The sequence below is a fragment of the Rhinatrema bivittatum genome, chromosome 2 (assembly GCF_901001135.1).
Source record: "Rhinatrema bivittatum chromosome 2, aRhiBiv1.1, whole genome shotgun sequence".
Lineage (NCBI taxonomy): Eukaryota > Metazoa > Chordata > Amphibia > Gymnophiona > Rhinatrematidae > Rhinatrema > Rhinatrema bivittatum.
In genome coordinates this window covers 400292163-400306241 of record NC_042616.1, presented here as the reverse complement: position 1 = coordinate 400306241, position 14079 = coordinate 400292163, and the positions used below count along the sequence as shown (strand labels likewise).

The 14079-nt window shown below is 45.1% G+C and overlaps 1 protein-coding gene across 1 annotated transcript in view; it reads left to right on the top strand.

The window, feature by feature from the left end:
• Positions 1-14079, top strand: part of DNAH5 (dynein axonemal heavy chain 5) — a 640276-nt gene that overhangs the window by 617204 nt on the left and 8993 nt on the right. Inside the window, 2 exon segments of the mRNA XM_029590044.1 lie at positions 3479-3631; positions 6009-6240. Coding sequence (XP_029445904.1) covers positions 3479-3631; positions 6009-6240 — 385 coding nt within the window.

Here is a 14079-nt window from a genome sequence, read left to right as displayed (position 1 = left end):
TTGCTGATTAATCCTTTTTCCTTCAACTTTGCAATCATCTCCTTCTTTAAGATATCTGCTGGTATTTTCCTGAATTGATGTTAAGCTAATTGATCTGTAATTACCTAGTACTGCTTTGGATCCCTTTGTAAATACTGGCACTCCATGAGCCTATAACTGGTCCTAAGGAACAGACTTGTTCCTAATTGATTCCTGAAATGTTACCTAAAGTGATCAAGCAACTACTTCACTTATTTCCCATAATAACCTAGGATGAATTACATGTGGCTCTGGTGACGAATCTGGTTCCTCTGGGGCATGAGGTGTGTACATTTTTCTCCCATAAAGACTTAGCATTACTGCTTCCACACTGTCTCCAGTGTTTATTTCACATTTCTATACTCTTCAAATAAATTCATAGTAAAAAGCCTGTGAGGAAGTCAGTAGGACCACCAGATGACTGAGATATAAAAAGGAGAGCTCAAGAAAAGAAGGCCATAGCAGAAAAGTTAAAGGAATTCTTTGCTTCGGTCTTTCCTCAGAAGAGAGTTGGGAACAGGGGCGGATTGACCTAATGGGGGATTGCAGATCCCCTGGTGGGCTGATGCAGTTGGTCATGTGATATTTGGCACCAGCATGTCCTCTGCTATGCAATGTCCCCACATTCTGGTGTGCAGGCAGAATGGCCCAAAGGAGATAGCAGCTGAAGGAAAAGGTACTGTGGGCCACCACCAGGGCCCAGGCCAGCTGTGGCTGAAGAGAGGAGAGATTCTGTGAGCCACCAGAGCTCGGGCCACTGGCAGAGGCCAGGCGGTAGTAGCTGGAGAGATGCTGCAGGCCGCTGCCAGAGGGCAGGCTGGCAGTGGCTGAAGAGTGGAGTGCCACTGTGGGCTACCGCCAGAGGCCAGGCCAATGGCAGTTGAAGAATGGAGTGATGCTGCAGGCTGTCACCAGAGGCTAGGCTAGCAGTGGATGTTGTGATGCTGTGGGCCACTGCTGGAGGCCAGGCTGGTTGTGGCTAAACAGTGGAGTGATGCAGTGGGTGACCACCAATGGCCAGGCTTACTGGGCAAGGAATGAATAGAGGCTCCATGTGAGGGAGGAAACTTGCTTGTGTGTTTGTGAGTGGTAGCTTGTGTGTGTGTGTGTGTATGTGTGTTTGCACCATTCTTCCCTTGCTAATCCATGACAATTTCAGGATGACTGGAAATCCAAAGTTCCCCGGTATGGAAAGCAGGGTATATTTTTCAGATAAAAAAAATATATTGGGTGTTATTTGAAATATTTTATTGGTGTTTATTGGGAAATTTAAAAAAAAATTATGTTATGAAATGTGTGTTCTTTTTATTGATATTTATTGGTTGGTTTTACTATTATGTTTTATATTTCTTAGTTTTTATTCAATATTTTATGAACAGGAGTAATGTTTGTTTTTCTGTTGTTGCACTGCATACAGAATCTAGCTTATTGCATTTTCTAGTTTAGTTTTTGCCTGCACATTTCTTTTTATTCCTTATGGTCTCTTCATTCTGCATTGATGAGTCCACATGTGTGATTGAGGTGAGGTATTTTGTTGACGTGTAGTTTCTTTGTAGGGATCTTTAGAAGCCTGGTTTATTCTGTTTTCCTAATTGGAAGTATATTGGGGTTTCAGGGGTTTATCAGTGTTGCCTTTTCATATATAGGGTTGTTACTATTTGAGTGCTGGCAGTTAGTGATGTTTTGATATAGGAGGTTTACTATTTTGTAATTTAGTTAACTCATGGCTTTGTGAGGGCCAAACCTATACCCAACATATGTTATAATAGGCTTAATATCATACGAGTTCATTTGTCTTGTTTACATTTTTCAGGGTTTTCTGGTTGATGCCACAGTAGTGCATGTAAATATAATATACATGTTGTGATATTTTTGTCCATTTTCATGTAAAACCTTAATATAAATGCATATCTTTTAACTGTGTATGGAGAGATTGGGGCTGGGTGTGTGTGTGTGTGTGCAAGCTCTGGCTGCACTGGCTCTTTGTGGGAAAGTGGGATTCCATCTGGAGCTGTGCTACTTTGAGCCAGGCTCTTCCCAGCCTCACTCTTGTCCAGCATGGATCACTGCTGGCTCCCCCTTTCCTGGAATAGATTGGCAGAGCAGATCCTACAGAACGATAAAAGCAGCATTCTGTGAGGCACACAGTTTATGAATATGCTGGGGTGGGGCCCTGAGAAGTAGAGGCAAGCTAGAAAGAGAGTGGTGAGCCAGAAAGAAGTGCCTGTGCAGTGTTCATGAATCTTCTGTCAGAGGTGACTGGGCTTTGAGAGGAGCAGCTGGTTATGGAATCAGTGAGCCTCTGGGAGAGAGAGGGTGCTGAGAAGAGGTGAGAATGGGAAAGAGAGGGGGCTGTTGAAAGCTGAGGAAAGGCTGGCAACAAGCAAGAATTTCCACATAATGATGTGGAAGTGCTGCGGCAGGATGGCACTTGCTGGATGAGCACATGAGCAGCAGCACAACAGAAAATGTCTTTGTGTGTGTGTTTGAGTCCCTGGTTGGCAGTGTGGTTGTCTCATTACTTGGCAACTGGTTCAACATTTGATTGGTTGGCAAGTAACTTTAACACCAGACCAGGATATATATGAGAGATGTAACCAGACTTGTAGGGGGCCCAAAGATTGCATGGATGGAAGGGAGATTGCAGCTCAGTTTGCTCACCCCTGGTGTAAGGTGAACTATAGTTAGTTGTTTAGGAAAAATATGAAATTTGTGGGAGGTTTTTGTCTCAATTCTGCCAGGCTCCAGGTCACATGATGTATGTACCTCTCAAGGGTTGACGGTGTAGTTTTGGGAGCTGTTGAAGCATGTGCTGCACAGAAAGTGCACGAGTGAGTTACAGTGGGCTGGTTTTGAAAGATATCCCCCGGGCTGATATTTTCCTGCAATCCTCCCCTGGTTGGGGAGATACCTATACCAGAAAAATTCTTTGAGTGATAATGCAGAGGAACTGATACAAATCATGGTGAACCGGGAAAGTGTAATAGAGCAAACAACAAACTGTGAAATTTCTTCCCCGAGAATGCAGCGAAAGCAGTTAGCATATCTGGGTTTTAAAAGGGTTTAGACAAGTTCCTGTAGGAAAATTCCATACACCACTATTAGCCATGTAGACATTTGAAAGCCACTGCTTACCCCTAGTTATATAGCAAGAAGAATTGGACCTATCAGTTACTTGTTACCTGGATTGGCCACTGTCGGAGACAGGATGCTGGGCTTGATGGGCCTTTAATCTGATCCAGTATGGCATTTCTTATGTTTCATATTTTGTACCTATAACATTTTTAAAATTCATTGCTGATTTTCGAGAATGTTTTCTCTCAAAAAAAAAAATAGCTAAAAGAACAAGTTCTCTTTTTCCAACCTTCATAAACAAAGAATCTCAGTGCCTGGAACAGTTCTGGACAATGTATAAGAATGTATTTTTTTTTCTCCTTCATTTCTCTTCTTTCATTTCCAGGCCTCTTGGGCATCAAGCACACTTGGTTTCTGGTTTACTGAACTTCTGGAGAGAAACCGTCAGTTTTCCTGTTGGATCTTCGAAGGCCGGCCAGACTGCTTTTGGATGACAGGATTTTTTAACCCTCAAGGATTTCTAACTGCAATGAGACAGGTGAAGGCAGACTCCTCCACCTCCCAAGGACTGCTGATTATTTTCTTCCCCTTACCTTCAGTAACTGTCGCATGTAACAGACTGAAATTCCGTACAACGAACAGCCCATGATACTTAGCTTTGAGTATTGCCTTTATGATATGTAGAGGTCCATATTCATTGGCTAGGCAACTGGCAAAGTTAGCTGCGCCAGTGTATACACCTTGCTATCTTGAAGTTAGCCAGATAAGTTTATTCAGCTAACTTTAGGACTTCTCTATGGCACAACCAGCGTTAACCAGATAACTTATTCAACTAACTTAACTGTACCCAGAAACATCCCCAGAGTTCCTCCAAGTTATCTAGCTAAGTTTTATCTAGCTAACTACTTAGCTGGATAACTCAGAGGAGGTCAGCCAGTAGGGATTTTCAAATCCTGCATGTTATAAAATCCGGGGTCGGCGCATGCAAGGGGGTGCACACTTGTGCACCTTGCGTGAGCGAGCCCTAGGGAAGCCCCGATGGCTTTCCCTGTTCCCGCCGTCCCCGACCTTCCCCTATCTAACCCACCCCCCAGCCCTACCTAAATCCCCCCCACCTTAATTTTTTATTTACGCCTGCCTCTGGGCAGGCGTAGGTTGCGCGCGCTGGCCGAGTGCCGGCACACGATCCCCGGGCCCAGCAGCAGTGGAGAGGCCTCTGGCTATGCCCAAGCCATGCCCCGCCCATTTTTTCAAGCCCTGGGACTTACACGCGTCCCAGGGCTTGAAATGCAAAATAGGCTCAGCGTGCGCAGGAGCAGGTTTTCGGGGTTACGCATGTAATATACGTGCATAACCCTTTTAAAATCCACCTCTATATGCGCAAGCAGCTCTTATTTTAAAACTGGAAAATTACACACATATGTGTGAGTGAAAGGGCGAATTTGGGGAGGGACATAATTCTCGATTTTAAATCCAGCAAATGCAGCATGCTTCGGGCTGATATCTGCCCATATTTACTTCTGCTCTTTTTCAGGTATAAATCAGAATAAAACTCATTATAGCCAAAAACTGGGTGAGGGGTCTGGATAAACAGGAGGGGGGGGGGGGGAAGTGCAGGCTGAAGAACCAGAGAAGACCTGGAGATAGGCTTGCAAACTGGTGGACTAAATGGGAAAACTGGTTATTTCTTTCACGTGCACATATTTTAAAATGTGCTCACTTGCACGTGTAAAAGCTGACAAGTCCTAAGGAAAGATACACTAACATTTCTTTATGTAACCCCTTAAAATTAGGAGCACACATACATGCAATAGGCATATTTGAATAGTAAGGGGCGGATTTTAAAAGCCCTGCTCGCGTAAATCCGCCTGGATTTACGCGAGCAGGGCCTTGCGCGCCGGCGCGCCTATTTCCCATAGGCGCGCCGGCACGCGCAGAGCCCCGGGACTCGCGTAAGCCCCGGGATTTTTTGTCGGGGGCATGACGGGGGCGGGGCCGATCGCGGCGCTTTGGGGGCGGGATGCGGCGTTTCAGGGGCAGGCCTGGGGGCGTGGTTTCGGCCTGGGGCAGTCCGGGGGCGTGGCCGCGCCCTCCGGAACCGCCCCCGGGTCGCGTCTCGGCGCACTAGCGACCCGCTGGCGCACGGGGATTTACTTCTCCCCTCCGGGAGGCGTAAATCCCCGGACAAAGGTGGGGGGGGGTTTAGATAGGGCCGGGGGGGTGGGTTAGATAGAGGAAGGGAGGGGGAAGGTGAGGGGAGCGCGAAAGCGAGTTCCCTCCGAGGACGCTCCGATTTCGGAGCGGCCTTGGAGGGAACGGAGGCAGGCTGTGCGGCTCGGCACGCGCCGGCTACACGACATCGGCAGCCTTGCGTGCGCCGATCCTGGATTTTAGCAGATACGCGCGGCTACGCGCGTATCTGCTAAAATCCAGCGTACTTTTGTTTGCGACTGGTGCGCCAACAAAAGTACGCGAACGCGCATTTTTTGTAAATCTGCCCCTATGTGTGTACTTGAGCGAACGATTTAAAATTCCAGCATATTACCCCCTTTATTTCCAAAAAGACTACATAAATGTTATAAAAAAATAAATATGCAAAAATACCTCATCTTACAGTTAGTGTTGAGAAAACATGGAACTGCTTCCTTTTAATATTTATTTTACAAAATGTTTTGTAATATTATTGGGCTTTCAGTTTGACCCAATAAAAAAAATGTATTATTCCTACAAACATTTTTAACTTAGCAGCTTTTCTGTGATGTATTTCTTTGGTTCTGTTGTTAAATCTGTCTACAATTTAATCATATTTATATTTTTGAAATATGGTGGTGAAAATGCAGTGGTTAAGATCATCTTTACTTGTTCCTCCTGTGATATGCTATAGCCCTTAAATCCCTGTCTATCTCTATAAACAGGAGATTACTCGTGCTAACAAAGGGTGGGCTTTAGACAGCGTGGTGCTGTGCAATGAGGTCACCAAGTGGATGAAGGATGACATCACCAGTCCTCCAACCGAGGGAGTCTATGTTTATGGACTGTACCTGGAAGGAGCTGGCTGGGATCGAAGAAACTTGAAGCTGATCGAATCAAAGCCCAAAGTTCTTTTTGAGATGTTGCCGGTTATAAGGATCTACGCAGAGAACAATAGTAAGTACCTTTGCATATTGGCAATTGGTCATTAGTGACTACATAACCATGCGATTAGATTTGAATGTATACATCCTCATACAGATAATATGATTGTTCTGAATACATTTTGAGTCTTTTTTTGTTACGGGGACTGTTTTAAATGGACATATTAGTATCCCTAGTTGTGCTATAGGCTTTGGGGTAATTTTCAGAAGGATTTACACACTTAAAACTAGGTTTAACACATGTAAATGCATTTTACCCATGTAAGTGGGCTTTGAAAATTTGCTGCAACATAAGCCATTGAATTGTCAATAGGTTTATTATGTGTAAGTGCATTTAACGCAGGTAAATAGCTTTTGAAAACTGTCACGATAATATGTTACATTTGTATGCATAGCTCCCTTGAAAATTCACCTGTTTGATTTTACAAGCTGCTCAGCTTTCCTTCACAATGGAGTCAAGATTTGTTTTGCTGTACACATGACCTTATTACATATACAGTAGAAACAAAACACAGCACTGAGAATCCCCAAATAAAAAATAAGGTAAATCACAAGCTGAAATAATGGGGCTGCTGTAGAGATAAAGAAAGGAGCTGTGTACAATAGAATGCTATCTTGAAGTGTTTATGTGGAAACACAACTAAAAACAGATACAGGGGATATCAGATACTCCAAATTATCAGTAGCTATTTCTTGCTTTGCTGGATGGGATCAATCATTTACCCCTGGGTAGAGAGTGTTATCCAGTATTTAGATTTCTTTTAAAGCATGAAAATGAGGTGTAAGCACCACCGCCCATCCAATGTGGAAGGCAGAAACAGAGTCTCTTTACTATGAGTGCATCTCCCAAACAACTGATCAACAGGTGAATACATAAAAGAGACTGCTGGCTGCAGATGTCTGAGTCTGAACAGGACAACAAAAGTCTCAGCATCAACCGATGTTTTGGCATTGCCTGCTTCAGAGGAAATAATAGGACAAGACACACTTTATCTTATGCAAAAAAGTAGTGGATGTCTTTGGAGTCAATACAGTAAAATGCATCAAAATGGAGTCTAATGCCGAGCTGAAGTCTCTTATATCACTTCAAAGAGGGCATGCAGATAGCCTTGTTCTCATCTGACAAACAGCTGTATGGAAAGACTTCATCTTCATTTGATAAATCAGCTGAGTGGTACATGATCAGAAAAAGCCTAAAGGGACTAGGCAACACTCAATTACTGCAATTCATTCTACAGAGATCATATATCATATAACATGATAAGAAAAAAGATATCTTGTTCCAAAGATTGCAAATAGTGTATCCACTGTTGTTCCAAACTCAGAATCTTATTAGCCAAGTCTCCTCCATGCCAGTGTGGATGACCTTATCAAAGATACAAAATCTCAAGACTGAAAACGTGTGTCAGCATGCATCAAAATGTGCAACTAAAGGTACATTTGCCAGGGAATGCCTAAGGTAGCTCTTTGTTCAGTGAGTCTGTTTATTAAGATCTGATAGTTTTTTCCCACATATAGTTGTGGGCAAGGGCACTGTAATATGTAGACAACACCTGAAGAATGATAATCAGTCCTGTACTGTAAAAAGGTGATATGTACTTCCAGTCCTCAAGAGCCACAAACAAGTCAGGTTTTCAGAATATCCCTAGATGTGAAGATTGAGAAGCCAGCCAGCTAAGTAACTTAGAGGGTCATTTATCAAATCGCGTTAGAGCCTTATCACGGGCATTAGGGCTCTAACACCTGCGATAATGCCATAACGCATGCGATAAAGCATCACGAGATGCGTATGCAAATTTTAAAAATGTAGTCAAAAGGGAGGAGTTTGGGTGGAGTTTATGAAAATGAGGGGTATTCAGCGTTGCGTGTGACAGCGTAATGCACGCTATTGCATGATTTAATGCCGGAAGTGTTATGCTAGAATTGGGATTTGCGATAAAAATCACAAATCCCATCTCGGACAGGGAGAGGAGAAGGGGAGAGGCTTGGGGGAGGAGAAAGAGAGAGCACCTCTGGGGAGGCACACATATTAGTCAACTTTTTATACCGCTGTAAGAGGGGCCATTCTGAACTTGGGCTGAGATTTTGGTGGGGCAAGTTTAGATGCCCAGTCAGAGGTATGAACAGCACAGTAGTCACAGTGAAGATTTGATGTGATTTGGAGTGATGAAAGGTATAAAAAGATGATATTTGTACAATGTACTCTTGACCTAGCTTGATGCACTCTCTACCTAGTTGCTATCAAACTAGGTTGAGAGTCACTTTTCTTAAAAATAAATTTATTTTTTTGGAACCTGCACACCTAGAAGTATTTCTAGTAGATAAGGGGGGATGAGTACATATTGACGGCTCCAGTTGGGGTGAATTAACTGGTGAAAAATGTTATTCCTCCAAAACACAATATTGTGATTTCTGTTATAATTTTTTCTTTCTTTATAAGCTCCCCTATAATGTGGACTATGAAATTTGGAATTACAAGTAAAAGTTTCTTTTGAAGTTGTTAGAAATTGCTTTTGTAATCCATAAATATTCTTTGTTTTTTGTCATTGTAAAATGTATAAGAAATTAATAAACTATAAATTAAAAAAAAAAAAAACAAAAAAAAACTAGGTTGAGAGTACAATGTACAAATCTCGTCTTTGTGTACCTGTCATCACTCCAAATCACATCAAATTTTCACTGTGGTCTATTGTGATGTTCATTACTCTGACTGGGCTCTCTCTCTCTGTCTGTCTCTCTCTCATTAGCAGCAGTCCGAAAAGTGGTAAAAGTCTATCTAAGCACTTGCAGTAAAATAGCACACATTGCGGAATCTTGCTATATTTATAGCAAAATGATGAAGCTAGATCTTAGCTGGCTTTTCACATAGAAAGTACTACTTAGGTGGATAAGTGTTATCTGTAGCATATACATTTAAAAAGGGAGACTATGATAGAATGAGAAAAATAGTTTTGTAAATACGGTTTTTATTGTTTTATCAAAATTAATACAACTCGGAAGGCAGCTTTACTCTTCACCACCATCCTATAAAAGTTACAAAAACTCCCGAGTAAACCTCATACTGACCCACCCTAATACCCTCCCCCCACCCTCCCGAGTCCCCTGTTAATGCCAGACTCCTCAAAAGGAGCCCAGATCCCTCACCAGTCCATAAATCTGAGAAGAAACGAGTCAGTAAAAAATCACCGTTCAGTCCTTAGAGTTCACTTTACAGTCCCTCATTGAGAATCGAACTTCGGACACCCTGTGGTAGAGATTGCAAATATACGTCCCATACATCCAGAAAGCGCTTTCGGTGTCGTGGAGATAAGCGCATAGTCGCTGCATCTAAAAGCATCATTCGATGGAAGCAGTTGCGCCAAGTCCAATATGAAGGAGCAGAGATCTCTCGCCAATGCAGTAATATCACTTTCTTCCCCACTAAACAGGCCTTGTGGATAAGCAAGCGGGTTCCCCAATCTCGAACACGTAATGGAGAAATGCAACCAAAAAGAAGCCACAGGGGGGACACCGGGATAATGACTCCCAGCAAACCCTCCAAATAATGAACCAGCCGGCTCCACATACGGTGAACCAATGGGCACTCCCAAAAGGCGTGAGACAACATGCCCCGCAGGTTTCCACACTGAGCACAGGCTGGGGAGGGTGAAATTTGTAAATGAAACGCCCCCTGTGCCGATATATAACTTCTCCGAAAAAATTTATATTGCATCTCTCTAAAATATGAGTTCACCGAAAGTTGGGAAATCCGCCTGAAGCCAGCTTTGATTATATATCCATTAATTGCAAACAACCCATCACCATTCCACCGCTGAACTAGAATAGAACAGGTATCTACTTCAGTCAATTGCTTGAGCCTTGTATAATATCGGGATAATGAAGGTACCTGCACCCGGGTAAAGGAAAACAGAGAATCCAATGCGTGGAAATGAGAGGGCTGCCTAACATCTGGTGAAAGCGAATGCACATAATGTTTCAGCTGTAGGTAAGAAAAGACATCGGCTTTAGGAATACCATATAGCTCCCCAAGTTCAGCAAAAGATAAAAGCGCCCCCTCAGGAGAGAGTACATGTCCCAATAAAGAAATACCCCTTGCACGCCAGCCATGGAATGCCGCAATTTGAGTACCCGGGGAAAAATCTGGATTCCCCCGAACTGGTAGGAACCATGCATTAATGCGGGGGGCATGTATAAGGCGTGTGAGCCGGAGCCAAGAAGTCTGAATAGGGCCAATTAATACATTCCGCCCCAGATAGCTAGGTATCGAACTGGCCGGGGCTTGTAGTACAAAATGTAGGGATGTAGAAGCAGCCAGTTCCACATCCGCAGAGAGATTGATAACCGTGGAAGAGGTTAACAACCAGTCCCTAATCAATCTCAAATTGCTGGCTAAATTATATAAGGCCAAGTCCGGGACTCCCAAGCCTCCCCGTCCCCAGCGCTCCTGCATCCACACCAACGGGACCCGAGATTTCCCTCCCCTCCAATAGAAATGTCGTTGGGCCCTATCTAACTGTTTAATCTCCACTGTCCTTAAGTGTAGGGGCAGATTCTGAAATAAATATAGCCACTTTGGCAAAATAATCATTTTAAACAGATGGACTCTACCCCCCAAGGAGAGAGGTAATCCCGCCCAAGCAGCCAATTTATCCTGGGTGGATTTTAATAAGGGTAAAACATTCAATTTATATATTTGGGAGAGGTCCCTGGGTATGACAATGCCAAGATATTTAAAAGAGAGACCAGCCTATTGTAAAGGAAATTCCTCCCCCCACCCAGTCTCTAACGAATCAGGGAATGGTAAGGCCGCCGACTTATCAAGATTTAATCGAAACCCTGAAAAAATGCCATAGGCCCAAAAAATCCGGAGTAAGGGAGGAAGGGATTCTTGGGGGTTAGTAAGAAAAACCAAAATGTCATCAGCGAATGCAGCGTACTTAAAGGTAGAGGACTGGAGTCTGAACCCCTTAACAGTTTTGGCCAATTGTATTTTTCGTAGCAGAGGTTCTAGTTGGAGGACAAATAAAAGAGGAGACAGCGGACAGCCTTGTCTAGTACCTCTTGAAATAGAGAAAACCTCCGAAGAGGAACCATTGGCTACCACCGTAGCTTCCGGGTCTTGGTACAAAAGACTCACTACACTAAGAAAAAGTCCCTCAAATCCCATCTGCCTTAAGACCCAGAAAAGGTAACCCCACTCCACCCTATCAAACGCCTTTTCAGCGTCAAAACTCACGGCGAGGAAGGGGGCCCCCATCTGCTGACACATGTTCATTGCTGCTAGGACTTTACGTATATTAGTCAGCGCGTAGCGCTTACGAACGAAACCCACCTGATCTGCCCCTACTAGGGTTGGAAGGATAGCGGAAAGATGGTCTGCCATCACTTTAGCGATGAGCTTCTGGTCAAAATTCAATAATGAAATGGGACGATAAGATTCAGGTGCCAGTGTGTCCTTCCCCGGTTTGGGTATCAAAACAATATTAGCCATATTAGCATGAGTGGGGAAGGACCCTCTGTCCGCTAGGGCTGCTACCACCTGCACCAAGGGGTCCCCCACAAGGTCTATTAAACATTTATAAAATTCTGCCCCATACCCATCAGGGCCCGGTGCCTTAAGGGCCTTAGCCCCCCGAATAACCGATTGTATTTCAGCTAATGTCACTGGGCTATTTAACCGATTTCGCTGATCGCTAGTCAAGCGGGGGAGGTTTAGCTGCTCACAGAAGCTAGCGCATGCTTCCGAATCCCAGTGATCCGACATATATAGATCCTTATAATAGTCCCGAAACCTACATAAAATATCCTTCGTGGCTGTTGAGAAAAATAGTTTTAAAAAATTCTAAAAGGAGTGGTTGCAATGGTTAAAACTTTGCATGACACTGGACATTGGTATTTGGAAGCCCAGATATAATGTATTCCTTGCATTAAAAAAGGCAGAAGGAAGACAAAGCTATTACCAGCATGGTTTAATGGCAGTTTTAGCTACCGCTTCCGCTTACCAGCTCTGCGTGGTCCACACAGGACAGGCTTCGCAGAGGGGTAGACCTGAAGGTTCCCTGTTGGGTGGTAGTGACCATGGATGCCAATCTTTCTGGTTGGGGTGACGTCTGCCAAGGCAGATCGGTCCAGGGCCAATGGTTGAAGATGGAGTCCTCGTGGCCAGTCAGTCGGTTGGAGACCAGAGCTGTGCATCTTGCTCTTCAAGCACGTCTTCCCCGGTGAGGGTCCTGTCAGACAATGCGACAACAGTGGCTTATATAAATCACCACGGAGGCACCACGAGCAGAGCAGTAGCCCTGGAAGCCTGGGAATTGATCAATCGGGTGGAGCTGCATCTGCAAAGGATAGCATCCTCTCATATTGCAGGCAAGGACAATGTTCAAGTGGACTTCCTGAGTTGGCGCTGCCTGGATCCCGGTGAGTGGATGCTGTCGGAGGAGCCTTTTGCCTTATATGCAACAGGTGGGGCCACCCCTGCATGGATCTGATGGCGACCTTTCACAATGCTAAAGCTCCAAGGTTCTTCAGTCAGCGTCGGGAGACAGGCACAGAAGGGGTGGACGCTCTGGTCCTCCCTTGGCCATCAGATGTTCTCCTATACGTGTTCCCGCCATGGCCACTAATCGGCAAGGTGTTGTGCAGAGTAGAGATTCACCGAGGGGACATAATCCTCGCCAGAATGGCTGAGGTGGCCGTGGTTTGCGGACCACGTAAACCTAGCCATGGACAGTCCATTGAGGTTTCCACTCTGGCTGGATCTTCTCTGACAAGGTCCCGTGAGTTTGGAAGGGCAGATCGCTTTTGTCTAGCAGCATGGCTTTTGAGAGGGAATGCTTAAGGAGTAAAGGTTATTCAGATGTGGTGGTTGCTACTCTTTTGCAGTCCAGAAAGACCTCTACCTTCCTGGCTTATGTCGGTGTGTAGGATATTTTTGAGTATTGGTACATGGAACACGAGATGGTCCCCACTCATGCCTCTGTGAGCAATGTCTTGGCCTTTTTGCAGGCTAGTCTGGCCAAAACAAGCCAGGTGGCCCTGGTTTATTTTCGGGGTAAGGTACATGGAGTTCACTTGGCAGCGTATCCCGACATCGTCCGGAATCCCTGTCCTTCCTGGAGTCTCAATCTGGTGTTACGGGTGATGTGTATGTGTTATGCTCAGGCTTGTGGACCCTTGGACCAATGGGAGGATGGTATACCTTGGCGGAAGATCCATAGGGGGTTTCCCGTCAGGTGGCGAGGCAGGAACCAAAAATGTGACCAGTGGACCCTCGGCACTGTAGACAGGCGTGACTGTGGAGGTGGACGAAGAGTCGTGACATCGGGGAGCAAGGTGTGGCTTCACTGCTGGAGGTCCGCGGCCCCCCCGGTAGGAGCCCGTAGGGACCCGGACCGCTGGGACTTAGGTGGACCTTTGAGAGGTCAAGGAGCAAATGTACGGTGCAAGGGCTGACTCAAGCTATACCCCTGGAAGCCCATGGTCCCCCTCGGGAGGAGCTTGTAGGGACCTGGGCCGCTGGGACTTAGGTGGGCCCTTGGAGACGATGGTCAGAAGGAAGTCCAAGGTCGAGTGCCAGAGTGTCGCCGCTTACCAGTCCGAGGTCACACACCGAGGGATCACCACTTGTCAGTCCGAAGTCAATACCAGGAATCACCGCTAGCCGATCTGAAGTCAGGAACCAGGAAACCAAGACAAGCTGGAACAAGGAATCAAGACGCTGGAACTCACCGAAGCAAGCAGACTCAAACAACTCTCACAAGAGTCGTTGCCAAGTCAGGGAATGGTCAGAGGAAGTCTCCTTTTATACTTCCTCTGGCCCTGTGGATAGGAATCAGCTGGAGCCAATTAA